This window comes from Staurois parvus, unplaced genomic scaffold, assembly GCF_062004578.1.
Source record: "Staurois parvus isolate SC_StPar_1 unplaced genomic scaffold, SC_StPar_1.0 ptg000299l, whole genome shotgun sequence".
NCBI lineage: Eukaryota > Metazoa > Chordata > Amphibia > Anura > Ranidae > Staurois > Staurois parvus.
The window spans coordinates 14,260,327-14,274,988 of record NW_028318095.1 but is presented as its reverse complement, the minus strand read 5'-3'; the positions used below and the strand labels follow the sequence as shown (position 1 = coordinate 14,274,988).

At 40.3% G+C, this 14,662-nt stretch overlaps 1 protein-coding gene across 1 annotated transcript in view; it reads right to left on the bottom strand.

The window, feature by feature from the left end:
- CRYBG3 (crystallin beta-gamma domain containing 3) overlaps nucleotides 1–14,662 on the bottom strand; it is a 201,444-nt gene that overhangs the window by 32,078 nt on the left and 154,704 nt on the right. The window contains exons 12-14 of the mRNA XM_089682944.1: nucleotides 14,396–14,522; nucleotides 8,818–8,960; nucleotides 2,357–2,483 (exon numbers count right to left, since the gene is read on the bottom strand). Of these exons, the coding sequence (XP_089539070.1) occupies nucleotides 2,357–2,483; nucleotides 8,818–8,960; nucleotides 14,396–14,522 (397 nt within the window). The remainder of the gene's footprint in view (nucleotides 1–2,356; nucleotides 2,484–8,817; nucleotides 8,961–14,395; nucleotides 14,523–14,662) is intronic.

Below are 14,662 nucleotides of genomic sequence, written 5' to 3'. Positions count from 1 at the left end.
GCTTGCCATGATGTGACACAACCAGATCAGTGTACAGAACCCACAGTACTGTCCGTGATCCGTCTGGACAAGGCTGTTGCAGGACAGCTTTCTTCAAATCTGTGACAGCACAGGCTCAAGGAGCAGCGGCTTTGGACCACAAAACAATAACTAGGCCTTGGGCAGCTGCTCCATTTGCCCCGCAATAAAAGACGGCCCTGATCATGAGGACACGTGATTGGGCTACTAAAAATGGTACTGATTAGCTGATTACCTATACAGCTATTTAACTGGTCTATGCAAGCAATAATTGAACATAAGTCGGTATATTTTCTAAGCAGAAAATCATGAAAGCTCTGATTATTCTGCAGTATGATCAGTATGATAAAACTACTGAGCTATCATGGTTTCACACTTTCCATTACCCTTCCTCTTACTGCTGTAAGATGTATCATAGCTTTAAAGAAAAATGTATCACATTTAATTAAAAAATGATCACCTCTATGACTGACCCACAAAAGTACAAACCTGCTAAAACATTTTAGCTGCACCACTCCCAATAATCCTCTATAGTAAACATGTACTGCAGAACCATGGACAGCTCTAGTTATCTCTAGTGAGAAAATGATCCACTCTCCTCCTTCCCAGTAAACACACACAATGAACGCCAACCAAGAAAAAGTCACGTTTACTGATGCAACATACACAATACAACCACCAGTAAAATCACAGGGGAATATAGTAAAACAGCCAGGAGTCCACAAATGCTTTAAAGTGGTAGTAAAGTTGACTTAAAAAAGGTAATGTAATGTTCTAATGTGCTAACATGCACCGCATACTAGCACATTATAAAAGACTGACCTTAAAACAAAGCCCTCCAGTGGCGTGCTGTCACTGCTGACAAGGCTTCCATTTTCACCAGGTCATCCTTCCAGGTTTGTGGGCTCTGGCTGCTTGACTGGTCAAGCCGTGATGATGTGCAAGAGACTCGGCCTGTGCAAGAGACCTATGTGCAAGAGACTCGGCCGTGCCACAGAGCTCTGAAGGAATGGCATAGGTTTGCCGTTCCTTCAGAGTACATGCGCTGGTTGCAGTCACCGGCAGTGCATTTTTAGGAGATATTCCTTGTACCTACAGGCAAGCTTTATTATACACTTCCCTGTAGGTACAAGTGTCCAGCGAGAGTTTTCACTGTAACAATGTGTTTTAAATATATTTTACTGACTAGATCCATTACTTAATGTGACATTACATTTCAACATAAAACACAGCTATACCACTACATGTAATCTTTGTGCAATAATGCCAATGCACAAAACCTAATTGGAGTTTTAAATAGTTTTCTCCATGATTTATTCAATTAATTTAAGTTTTCAGCTATTAACAAACAAATATTAAAATTATGTAGGTAATCCTTTATTAAAGTCATTGAAAACATTTCTACCTTCTCCTACATTAGATTTGAATTGGTTATGTAGTTTCATGGAGTCATTTGTTGCCCTGAACGCACAGCCTATAGCAGAGTAAACTTTCACATTCTGGTGTCAGCAGTTTTTGTTTGTGTGGAAACATGGAGGTATTTGGCACGGCACTGCACAGATTAATGCATGACCTTTGTCTGTAGAGCTGACACTTCCTATAAAGAAACTATATATCCCACAATCCCTGAGTCTCTCAGTCTAGTGCTCATGCAGGTGAAAGCTACAAAGTAATCACATCTGACACAGACACAAGCAAGTACAGCATTTACAGTTACACAGAATGCTCACCGAGCAGCAGGAAGACGTTTTTTTAATTACATCAGAACTCCCATATTTGTGATGCCATGCAGAGCAGATGGCATGGCATGCATTTCATGCTGTGTGACCCAGAACAGGAAGTTATCCTGTTCTGTTGGTGCAGAGGGATTAGCTATCTGAAGCAATATGTGGACATAGGGCAGGGGTGGGCAACTGTGGCCCTCCAGCTGTTGTAGAACTACAAGTCCCATGAGGCATTGCAAAACTTACAGTTACAAGCATGACTCCCAAAGGCAGAGACATGATGGGACTTGTAGTTCACCAACAGCTGGAGGGCTACAGTTGCCCACCCCTGACATAGGGGAATTGATCAGTCATGACACAACAAACTGCAGCCACAACTGACCCCATCATTACAAAGTAAGGCAAACAGCACAACACAGGGAATATATCTACACTAACACCTACTTAAAAAAGCAAAAACATTTGAAAGTGTACAATGCCTTTAATTAGGCAGAGCATTCCTTTAAATAATTCACTTAACAAATCATTAAAACTTTAACTCTGTTCATAGGCACAAAAAATATGTATGTATAATAATTTTTGCATTGAGTACCAAAAACATAGCAACAACATACCAACAAAACTGGCCGGATGGACATGATTGTATTGCTGCTTCCTCCCCAGTCCACATGGCTCTTGTATCGTCCTTTTTCCAGCATATACTGCTCACCACAGTAATGTTTCTGCTGATATGCCACCCACCTAATAAAAGAGATGGGATGAGTGACAGTTTATTTTATTCTGTACAGTGTAAGAATTCTGAAAGAAGAAAAAACAGCAGGAGGCTCCTGTGTGGAGGAAGTTTGGTAAATCCATTCAGACTCATCACTAATGCCCATCCTATTTGTACAGCCTCTGGTCAGACTGCAAGCCCTTGTCATGGTATCACTTAAGGAAAGGACACATGGGCCGAATACCGGCCGGTTCAACAGAAATCGTCAACATTTGGCCAGTGTGTACAGCGGCCTGTCCGGCTTCTGTTGAACGTGGATGCTGGAAACCAGAAGCTGATCAGCATCTGATCAACGCTTGTAGCCAAAGGCTGCGAGCACTGGCCAGTGTGTTCTGGGGGGAAGGTTCAGTCCCCCTGTCAGAACACAATAGCTCAGCAGGGAGATCGCTGTACTAACATCGCATAGTTAGTACAGTGAGCTCCTCAGTTTTTTTTTGTTCAGCCAGCTAGGTTAAATGAAAAAAACTACCTGTGTGTACCAGGCTTGGAATGCTCTTCTATAGCCTGGCACACACAGACAGTTTTTTTCGTTCAACCCAGCAGGCTGAGTGAAAAAAACTGAGGAGCTCGCTGTACTAACTATGCGATGTTAGTCCAGCAATCTCTCCACGGAGATATTGTGTTCTGACAGGGGGATGATAAGCAGAAATCTAGGCCATTGTCAGATTCCCCTACAGAAGAGTATGGGTGATCAGCTATTGTAAGCGCTTAAATTTTCCGTCACACATGACTGGGCATAAAAAGTGAACATTGCTTCATCATATCCACTAAATCTAAGAGAACATTCACTTTCCAATGTGAATATTTACTTTTCTACATGCAGAGTTTTCACTTTTAATAAGTTTAGCCCTAAGTATTTGACTCAATATATTGTATGATTGACTTTAAATTAATAATTCATGTAAAAAGCAAGTTCCCGTTCATTTTTTTTTCATCTGCACATGACTGGATAACCGAAGTGAATCTTCACAACATTCATTCAGTGATTCTCTACTCTTATTAAATCATCTCTGCTGAACACTATGAACTCCCTATGTGGTTAATATTATCTCAACACCTGTTAAGACAGACAAAGAGCAATGCGTCACTAAGTGCTCCCCACTTTCATAGTGCAGCTAAGCATCCGCTGGCAGGTGCTCAGGAGGCAATACTGCCGCCTCCTAAATGCCTTTTTTTTGCCGGGCAAAATTTTATATGAGACTAATGCACCAGAACTGCATGCCGAGTATTTGGGTTCCGACACAGCTCCATTGACTTTAATGGCCACATTTGATAGGCAGTACCGCCAGTCAACAAGCCACATTAAATTTGCCACAATACAAAGCACTGCAGCATTGGTTTATGGAAAGCACCTCTGGCTATACTAAAGGCTTTAGGTGGGAGGTCAGGAGGTGGTAAAACCGTAGCTCAGTCAACTTTTTTTCCTGCCTGTGTGAAAGAGGCCTGAAAAGACACAAAACTTTCCCTTTAATGATAACATTGATGGTTGTTCTTGGGAAAGTCTAAACTGCTTTGTCTATAGCTACATTCTAGTCAGACATGACATTTTTGTATTTCAACTGATTTGGAAGACAGTATTTTGATAAACGATTTTCTTTCTTCCCATATTCATCTCTTGCAGATGCTTGCCTTGCTTGTTAAATCTCATCTTTTTTATGTCTTCAAATCTGATCCACACAGAGTTTTTTCTGGTTGATACACCACCCTGCCATTGTGCCAACACAGCCTCACCATAATATAATGGAGTAGGAGAAAGATGGGGCAGCACAACAAAGACTGATGTGATAAGAGGCTGCAGTCCTGATTGCAGTCACATTATACATAGGTACAATTGCAACACTGTCAATATCTTGACTGGCTTTGTTTGTTTCCCGGAGCTGCTCTTTAAAAGTATGGCAACCTGCAGCAGCCAATTAGAATGCAGCTTTCAGTGTTTCAGAGAGGTAAGCCTAAAAAAAAAGTTTCTACTAGATCGGAAAAGCTCCTTTCCGTGACCTTAAAAAGAGCTTTCGAGTTGTCAAACGTCACAGTGAGTCAATTATGAGATTTGTACCAGGTTTACTAAACATTTGTTTAATTGTTTCACAGTGCCTGAGTTTTATCTCTCTGTACATCTTGTTTTGTTATTAAGATACCTCCGTTTCATGGGCACTGATTAGCCAAGCATCATTAATGGGAAATACACTATAAAGCTTAACGACATGAAGCTGTAGTTTGCCATCAGTTGGGAATTGCAATCTCCAGCATTATAAGGCTTTAGCAGCCCATAGAAGAAACAGAATTACTCAGTACATATTGGTATTGTGAACTTTTATATCAGTTTTCTGTTTATAATGTAATCAGTCATCATATATGAAATGTCTGCCTTTTCACCCTAACAGCCCTGCAGTACCTTCCTTACATGTTCTAACCTGCTTTACAAGAGGAGAATCTCACTGATCGTTAGGAAAATAAAAAGCAGCCGCTTCTTCTGCACATGAGGCCCATAGTAATATAAGGCCCTGTTCACACTTGTGCATTTCTGGTGCAGTTAAATTTAAAAAACAAAGTGCAGTCCAAATGTTCCAGCAAAAGGAACATTGCACACTAAGATGCAAAATATTATTCTTCCTTTAAAAAAATAGCCAACAGGAACAAGTTCTACAGATACTTTTTGTGCTAGGCACAGCTCTTACTCATTCCAAATGTGTGATAAGATGCTTTGAATCATAATTTAAAAAAAATGGATTTGCATGAAGAAAACACGGAGACCATAATGGAACTACTATAAATGATGGTGTGCAGCGCTAAAATGATCAATAAGGTATATAAAAACTAGCGTATAGACAAATAATCAAAATAAAATCATAAAATTAAGTATCATAAGACATAAGAGTTCATAAGGTGACTTTAGGTGCTCAATAATCCTGTGACTTCCTGAAGGTGGTGATTGTGCATACAGATATGTAAGGAATGCGCACTCACCAGAACACACAAGATAATGTGCGTTTTTAGTATTAAATCCTGATGTCATCTAATGGTCATCATAGGGTAGGGCAGGGATCCAATAAACTTCCTCTTAGGGTAGATGGGTCCTCAGTAATCCCATTAGATGATATCAGGATTTAATACAAAAAATGCACATTATCTTGCGCGTTCTGGTGAGTGCGCATTCCTTACATATCTGTATGCACAATCACCACCTCCAGGAAGTTACAGGATTATTGAGTTCACCTTATGAACTCTTTTATGTCTTATGATACTTAATTTTATGATTTTAATTTTGATTATTTGTCTATACGCTAGTTCTTATATACCTTATTGATCATTTTAGCGCTGCACACCATCATTTATACTGCTTATTTTAAGGTTTTACCTGGTTACCTTGTGCATAGCTGCTTTTATTTATTCTGTGCGCTCACATCCACCTACCTTAGTTATAATGGAACTACTGTATAATGATAATAACGGCTATAATGGCACTAGCTATATTGTGTAATTTGCTTGCAGATTTACAACCATTTATCTGCATTAAAAATTCAAAAGAGTAAATGAAGATACAGTTGCAAGAAAAAGTATGTGAACCCCTTGGGATTACGTGGAGTTTTGCATGAATTGGGCATAAAATGTGCTCTGAACGTCATCTAAGTCACAACAATAGAAGAACACAGTCTGCTGAACATAATACTACACAAACATTAGATGTTGCCATGGTTTAATTACACATAACATGTAAACATTCACAGTGCAGGGAGGAAAAAGTATGTGAACCTTTGGACTTAATAACTGGTTGACCCTCCTTTGGCAGCAATAACCTCAACCAAACGTTTCCTGTAGTTGCAGATCAGACCTGCACAACGATCTGGAGTAATTTTGGACCACTCCTCTTCACAAAACTGTTTCAGTGTAGCAATATTCTTGGGATGTCTGGTGTGAATCGCTCTCTTAAGGTCATGCCACAGCATTTCAATCGGGTTGAGGTCAGGACTCTGACTGGGCCACTCCAAAAGGCGTATTCTGTGCTGTTGCAGCCATTGTTTTGTTGAATTACTTGTATGCTTTGGGTCATTGTCCTGTTGCATCACCCATCCTCTGCAGAGCTTCAGTTGGCGGACAGATGGTCATACGTTTTCCTGCAAAATGTCTTGATAAACTCTGGAATTCATTTTCCCATCAATGACAACAATCCATCTAGGCCCTGAGGCAGCAAAGCAGCCCCAAACCATGATGCTCCCTCCGCCATGTTTTACAGTGGGGATGAGGTTTTGATGTTGGTGTGCTGTGCCTTTTTTTCACCACACAGTGTTGTGTGTTCTTCCCAAACAACTCAATCTTGGTTTCATCTGTCCACAGTATATTTTGCCAGTAGTGCTGTGGAACATCCAGGTGCTCTTTTGCAAACTTCAAACATGCTGCAATATTCTTTTTGGACAGCAATGGCTTCCTCCGTGGTGTCCTCCCATGTACTCCATTCTTGTTTAATGTTTTCCTTATTGTAGATGTGTCAACAAAAATGTTAGCATGTGCCAGAGATTTCTGTAGGTCTTTAGCTGACACTCTGGGATTCTTCTTTACCTCATGCAGCATTCTGCGCTGTGCTCTTGCAGTCATTTTTACAGGACGACCGCGCCTAGGGAGAGTAGCAACAGTGCTAAACTTTCTCCATTTGTAGACAGTCTGTCTTACCGTGGACACATGAACATCAAGCCTTTTGGAGATACTTTTGTAACCCTTTCCAGCTTCATGCAAGTCAACAATTCTTGATCGTAGGTCTTCTGAGAGCTCTTTTCTGCGAGGCATGGTTCACATCAGACAGTGCTTCTTGAAACCAATAAACCCAAAACAGGTGTGTGTTTTTTAAGGGCAGGACAGCTGTCAGCAACACATCCAATATCATCACACTGATTGGAGTCAAGGTTGGCTCACTCCTGGCTCCAATTAGCTCTGGGAGAAGTCATTAAGCTAGGGACTCACATACTTTTTCCTCCGTGCACTGTGAATGTTTACATGTTATGTGCAATTAAACCATGGCAACATCTAATGTTTGTGTAGTATTATGTGCAGCAGACTGTGTTCTTCTATTGTTGTGACTTAGATGACGTTCAGAGCACATTTTATGCCCAATTCATGCAAAACTCCACGTAATCCCAAGGGGTTCACATACTTTTTCTTGCAACTGTATGTTTTTTTTTACTATATCTAATGGTGGTCAGCAGAACCCAAAGGAATAGAAGAATGGAAACTCAAGGAGATTAGGAACATATGGATTAAGCAGTGAGCATTTTGCAGTACCTACCCCTTTCCTAATTCTACAGTCATCCTTAAGGTGAAACATAAGTGCTGGCTTGTGCCCCCCCATTTCTTTCCCTGTTCATAAGACTGAATATATAGGAAAATTAGATTTTAGACTTAAAATGGGACTCCTTGTTTTGTGTTGTTCTGGATGCAATAGGGAATGGACATATCCTGTTACAGATTTGTATGTCTATCATTGTCTACACTGTGATTTATTTATTACTGGTAGTTATACAGCACCAACAATGTATACAGCACTTTACATACTGTACACAAGCCCTCATTTCTTCCCCCACTAGTCACAGGTCTATTGCAATCGCACTGAAAACCTTCCTACTGTCTTTCTGCCTTGTGTTAGACACAACCTTTCCTCCTCCCTTGCGCTGAGATAACAAATTGAGGTCAGCACAGGGAAGGATTTTTTCATGCTTGTAGTATTAGCTGCTGCTAAATGTTAACGAAACAAGCTACATCACTGGATGTCAATTGTTTGCATAAAGTGCACAAAGCTTTCGAAGCAACCCAGTGTGTGGAGGGGATTTTTGCCCCAGTAAACACATACACTGACGTTTTATCTGGCATAGAAATGGTACTGGTAAAAAACTTGAGCTTTAGTGTTTGCAAAGCTGAAAACCCACAAAGTACATAAAACCTGCATTGATAACAGAAACTTATTAGTGAGCTGAGAATTTTCTGACTGCAGCAGGAACATAATGTGTTCCTTGACCACGTAAAAGTCCTGATTACAGCAAATGCATTAACCCATAACTCAGATGCTTTACACGCAATGTAAAAGGCGATGGATGAACACACTGCTTTTTAGAGCTTAATATTTCCCAGGCATAATCCATTACAGAGAGGAAATTGCCTTTATGTACTTTTATTAATACAGCATGGTTATGATATGACACAGATAAGTGTTAGCAGCATAGAGGAGAATGCAGGGCATATTGGAAGATAATAGACACAACTAACTCTCCTGCTGATCCAGTAGGAAAATATCACCTAGTTATACAGAATTCTACTCACATTCCTTTTTTCACATGAATGCACTTTGGTCTGGTGTTATATCCAGCCAGTTCCAGATCTGGGATCGCCTGATTGAAGAGATCCACATGCTTTTCATCTTCTGAATCCAACTCCAACAAAGTGACAGATGCTTCCAAAAAGTTCTAAAGTGCAAACAATATTTCCCAGTAACTAAATGTTGGGTGTAAATAAAATCTGAACAGAAACACCATTTTTTCAGTACAACATAACTAGAACACATTTACCATCATTTTAAAGGTAAACTTTCCTCTCAATGCTTACTGGGCCCTAAAGTGTCCAGTGGAAGTGGTCATTCTCTGATTGCTGCTACATACTAGTTCTTCTGACCCCAGCCAGGCCAGTGAATCAATTGTTCAGCTTCACTCTGACTGACATGCCTCCCACAAATTAGTATTCAGCATGGCCACGGAAGAGTGTCACTTTAACTGACAGCCTCCTATCTAAGTAAGTGAGCATACCACATATTTTATTCAAAGTGAAAACCAGCCATATACACAGCTAAAATGCATATATGGTTACAGTTTTACCTGAAAAAATCTTAAAGGATAAGTTCACCTTTAAAAAAAATTTTAAAAAGTAATGCACATTTTTGCAGGTTAAAAAAGTGCTTTTATTATTTTTTTATTGGGAGCCTGGAAAGCATTGCACCCACAATCAGCAGATTGTGGGTACTATGCAGGCCTCTTGTACTCTGTGTGTAAGCTGACTATTCATACCTCATACCAGCAGACAGTCACACACTGACAGGAAGCCAGAACAAACTACCACAGCACTCAACAGCGCCGTGGTAATTAATTGAGAACTACGACCCGACAGCTGCAAAAGCTGCCTGTAGTTATAGTTTCCCATGCACAGAATACTTTTTTTGAATTGTGGCAACAGACACAAGGAGAAGCTCCCCGGTCTACTGTCACAGCAGGGACTTGGGGGCGCGGGGGGCTGGGGTTTGGCGCAGGGGCAGATGCAACTGTAACATGTTACACCCTGAATACGGGTATAACATGTAACATGTTAGGAAAGGTGAACTTATCCTTTAATACTTCTGTGCAGCTGGTTACACTCATTTTTCACAATGCACAACCTAATGATGGACATTCGGAGTTCCTGATTAAGAAATGTATCTTCCAGATCTTTGTTATCTCTCTGCCTTCAGCCTCCTCACTGGTCAGTGATTCAACATCATCACCTCTGTTCACTGAGCAGGACGTTACTACCTGGTTTAGGTTATTAAGAAATAGTAATTCTAAACAAAGTAGCAGGAAAGAGATCTCCCTTACTGGCTAAGTATGTGTGTATCAGTACTGCATGGAAACGTTCACTGCACAGAGATATTTTTGTTCTGTCACCAAAAGCAGGAAAAAAAAAATGAAAGAAGTATATACTGTACATTTGCTTTTTTTTTTATATTGCTTGTATTTTCGCTGGTACCTGTAATACTGCCATGCCTGTCCTGTAATGTATTCAGTGCACCCAAAGCATTGTTGACCCAGGTTTATCTGTTTGTCAACCAGGTGAAACTGGAAACACAATGTCGCCAGTTCTGTGTGGTTCTTAATTGGCACAACTGAACACTGATTAATCCGAAAGGAATGCACAAGGGCCGTTATGCAGTAGACACCCTTTACCGAAAACGAACTTGTCTGCGTTTTCAGAGTTAAACTATAACCAAGTGAGCTGCTTCAAAATAAAACCTAAACTACTCTAATAATTTTATAAACATTTATGAAAAGAAATACATCTATTATTATAAAAACATGTTTAAATATAAATACTGATGCATTTTATGTGTGTAGTCCAAATCCAGGGTATGGATTTATGGAATTATGGAAATCTAATAGCATTTTATTCACTTATGTATATCAATAAATTTCAGCTGCTTCACAGTCTTGTTTGTGCCGCTTCACAAAGTTCAGGAGCAGGCCAAAAAGACTCCACTACATTCATATGCGTCTGTAAAAAAGGATGGTGGCACACCATTAACATCACATTTAACAATCTTTATTCAGAGCTGAACATGGACACAGCAGACATGACAGTACTGCCCATAGACTGCCTTCCTCTTGCAAGAGGGTAGTCTACAGGTGAGACTGTCATGTCTGCTGTGTCCATGTTCAGCTTTCAATAAAGCCTTTTAAAGGTGACAATATCAGTGTGCAACGGTCCTTTTCTACATACTCATATTATTCCCTATTACAGTAAATCAATGAATGTCTGAATTTTTGTTTTCATTTTAATATCTAGCTAAACCTTTCTCTCTTGAGCAATGCAATATTTTACCAAGGGGTAGTACCTGTCAGCAGATCCAGGAGCTTTGGATTTAAGCCTGATTAAAGAATCATTTTGTATAGCATGCCATTCCTTTTTTAACCTGATTCAAGAATTGTTTTCTTTATTCCGTGTCTTTGCAACAATGGAAGGCTCATTAAAAGATGTTTTTAGTCTTAGCATGCATCCTTTTTTTTTATTAATGTATGTGGACACATTGTTGATCCTGCTTTAGTTTTTGCATCTTTGGGCCATAGGTTTATATATATACACTATATTGCCAAAAGTATTGGGACACCCCTCCAAATCATTGGAATCAGGTGTTCCAATCACCTCCATGGCCACGGGTGTATAAAATCAAGCATCTAGGCATGCAGACTGCTTCTACAAACATTTGTGAAAGAATGGGTCGTTCTCAGGAGCTCAGTGAATTCATGCGTGGTACCATGATAGGTTGCCACCTGTGCAATAAGTCCATCCATGAAATTTCCTTACTACTAAATATTCCACGGTCAACTGTTTGTGGTATTATAATAAAGTGGAAGCAACTGGAAACAACCGCGACTCAGCCACAAAGTGGTAGGCCACGTAAAATGACAGAGCTGGGTCAGCGCATGCTGAACCGCATAGTAAACAGAAGTCGCCAGCTGTCTGCAGAGCTTCATAGAATGGGTTTCCATGCAAAGCAGCTGCATCCAAGCCTTACATCACCAAGTGCAATGCAAAGCGGTGGATGCAGTGGTGTAAAGCACGCCGCCACTGGACTCTAGAGCAGTAGAGACGTGTTCTCTGGAGTGAGGAATAACGCTTCTCTGTCCAGCAATCCGATGGACATGTCTGAAATTGGCAGTTGCCAGAAGAATAGTACTTGCCTGACTGCATTGTGCCAAGTGGTAGAGGGGGGATTATGGTGTGGGGTTGTTTTTCAGGGGTTGAGCTTGGCCTCTTAGTTCCTGTGAAGGGAAGACTTAAGGCGTCAGCATACCAAGACATTTTGGCCAATTTCATGCTCCCAACTTCGTGGGAACAGTTTGGGGATGGCCCCTTCCTGTTCCAACATGACTGCACACCCATGCGCAAAGCAAGGTCCATAAAGACATGGATGAGCAACTTTGGGGTGAAGGAACTTGACTGGCCTGCACAGAGTCCTGGCCTGAACTCAATAGATGATGAATTAGAGCGGAGACTGCGAGCCAGGCCTTCTCATCTGACATCAGTGCCTGACCTCACAAATGAGCTTCTGGAAGAATGGTCAAACAGTCCCGTAGACACCCTCCTAAACCTTGTAAACAGCCTTCCCAGAAGAGTTGAAGCTGTTATAGCTGCAAAGGGCGGGCCAACTCAATATTGAACCCTACGGACTAAGACTGGGATGCTAGTAAAGTTCATATGAGTGTAAAGCCAGGCATCCCAATACTTTTGGCGATATAGTGTATGTGTGTGTATATATATATACACACACAAAACTAGTTTAGAGGCACTCGTGGGTCTTGCAGGCGAGGAAGATCAAAAACAGCAGTGTTTTTATTGTCAACATTTCGATGAAGCTCAGTCCATCTTTCTCAGGACGTCTTCAGAAAGATGGACTGAGCTTCATCGAAATGTTGACAATAAAAACACTGCTGTTTTTGATATTCCTCCTCTGAAAGACCCGTGAGTTCCTCTAAACCAGTTTTGGATTTATATGGATTTCTTTGTGAGTGAGCACCTGGGCATTTATCTCAAACACAGAGTGCCGTGGATACCTTTAGAACTATATATATATATATATATATATATATATATATATATACACACACACACACACACATACTACAAAAATGCAGTTAAAAACTCATCTAGATCATGACTAGCACACTAAGAGAGCTCTGATTTCAGCTCCCCCCATACTTTTGGGCCACTGCAGGTCTCACAGACCCCAGCATTGTGATTGTGTCTCTGACCTCCCCTCCATCTGGCCATTCACAAAGCAAATGGCCTTAGGCTTCATTTTGTGATAGGCCAGAAGAAGAGGGGGAGCTGACATAGCAGAAGTGCAGCAATCTATGAGACCTGCAGCACTTACATCCACAATGGCCCGGGTGTACAGTGGAAGCTGTACTAATCGGACATGTAAACATATTAGTTGTAAGACACTGAAGAGAGCCTGCATGAATGGAGGTTTGCAGCTAAGGTGAGGGCAAGGTTATTTATCTAAACCTGCTGAGGTCCTTCTGGCAGGAGTTAGGCTTTAAACCTTTGCTATTTTGCAAAACCCCAACAACAATAATGTCTTGCTGAAATAAGTGTTTACACGTCCAACATACAGCAGCAGTCATGCTATACAGTGGCAGCCATACTGTATTACAGACTCCATTTCAGGTATTGTGTTTCTGCCCTACCTCTGCTTATCCATTCACAAAGTGTGATGATGCTGCAGCTTTGTTTTATGCAGAGGTAGGATGGGGGTACGACACCGGAACTAGTGTCTGTAATACAGTGCAAATACTGATGTATGCTGGGATTATACAAATTAATTCATTAAGATATTTATTACTGTGCAAAGAGGAGTTATATATAATAGTAAAGAATTTCAAAATATAAAAATCACTGCGCTTGGAATTGTGCTTTAATGTCCTGAATCAATATGTCATTATTACAGTGAAGTCTGTGTGTGTGTATAAACACACATACACAGTATTTTATAGATCCTGACCATGGGTAGTAGGTTATTTTAATATTTCTAGTGGAGATAATCATTTGCTATAATAAGGTAACCCTCGTAAAATCTTACCTTTATTATCTACCTTTATTAGTACTAAACTAGCTATTATCAGACTCACTTTTTCTGGCTGTTAAACTTATAATATCTTCCTCTATACGTACCAGGTATAATTTGGCCTCATTAATGACTCATGAAAACTAAGGGCTGTTAAACATTATGCCAGATCTGGGAGTTGGTATGTCAGTAGGACATCAAGATTTTCTGTGTTAACTTTTACTTAAAGGCACACTGAACACCAGAACTAAATTCTCAGATATGAACTTAGCTGATAAAATAGATTATTTGATGATAATGTGACTTTCCAAGCTATCTGTGCCTCTCTATGTAGCCACTCTACAATTCACTGTAAAACATTAATTGGGAGTTATGTCATTTACGTTCTCGCATGGAGAGAAAAAACATCCAGAGTGTTAGATTTAAGTAGAGAACCCAACCAAATTACAACTCCTGTAGTGTAAATCCTAATTCATTATGGACACTTCACTGGTAAGCACATTGCTCCATAATATGGTGATAAGGAGTACTTACAGCCTGCAGATACCGAATAGACTGCAATGTACTACTGTATCCGCCCCAAGCTTGGCAGTCCTCATACTCGCCCTCTTCCAAGAGATACTGGTACCCTTTGTATCGTTCTTTTTCATAGCCAACCCACCTAAACAACATGAAAGTTCAAGTAAGAAAATGTTTAAATAAGCATGTATAATTATTTTATTCTATAAGAAAATGTTAATCACCTGCTGTCTGTAAATATATTTTACTCATACTTAGGCTAGCCATACATTATAAAATTAT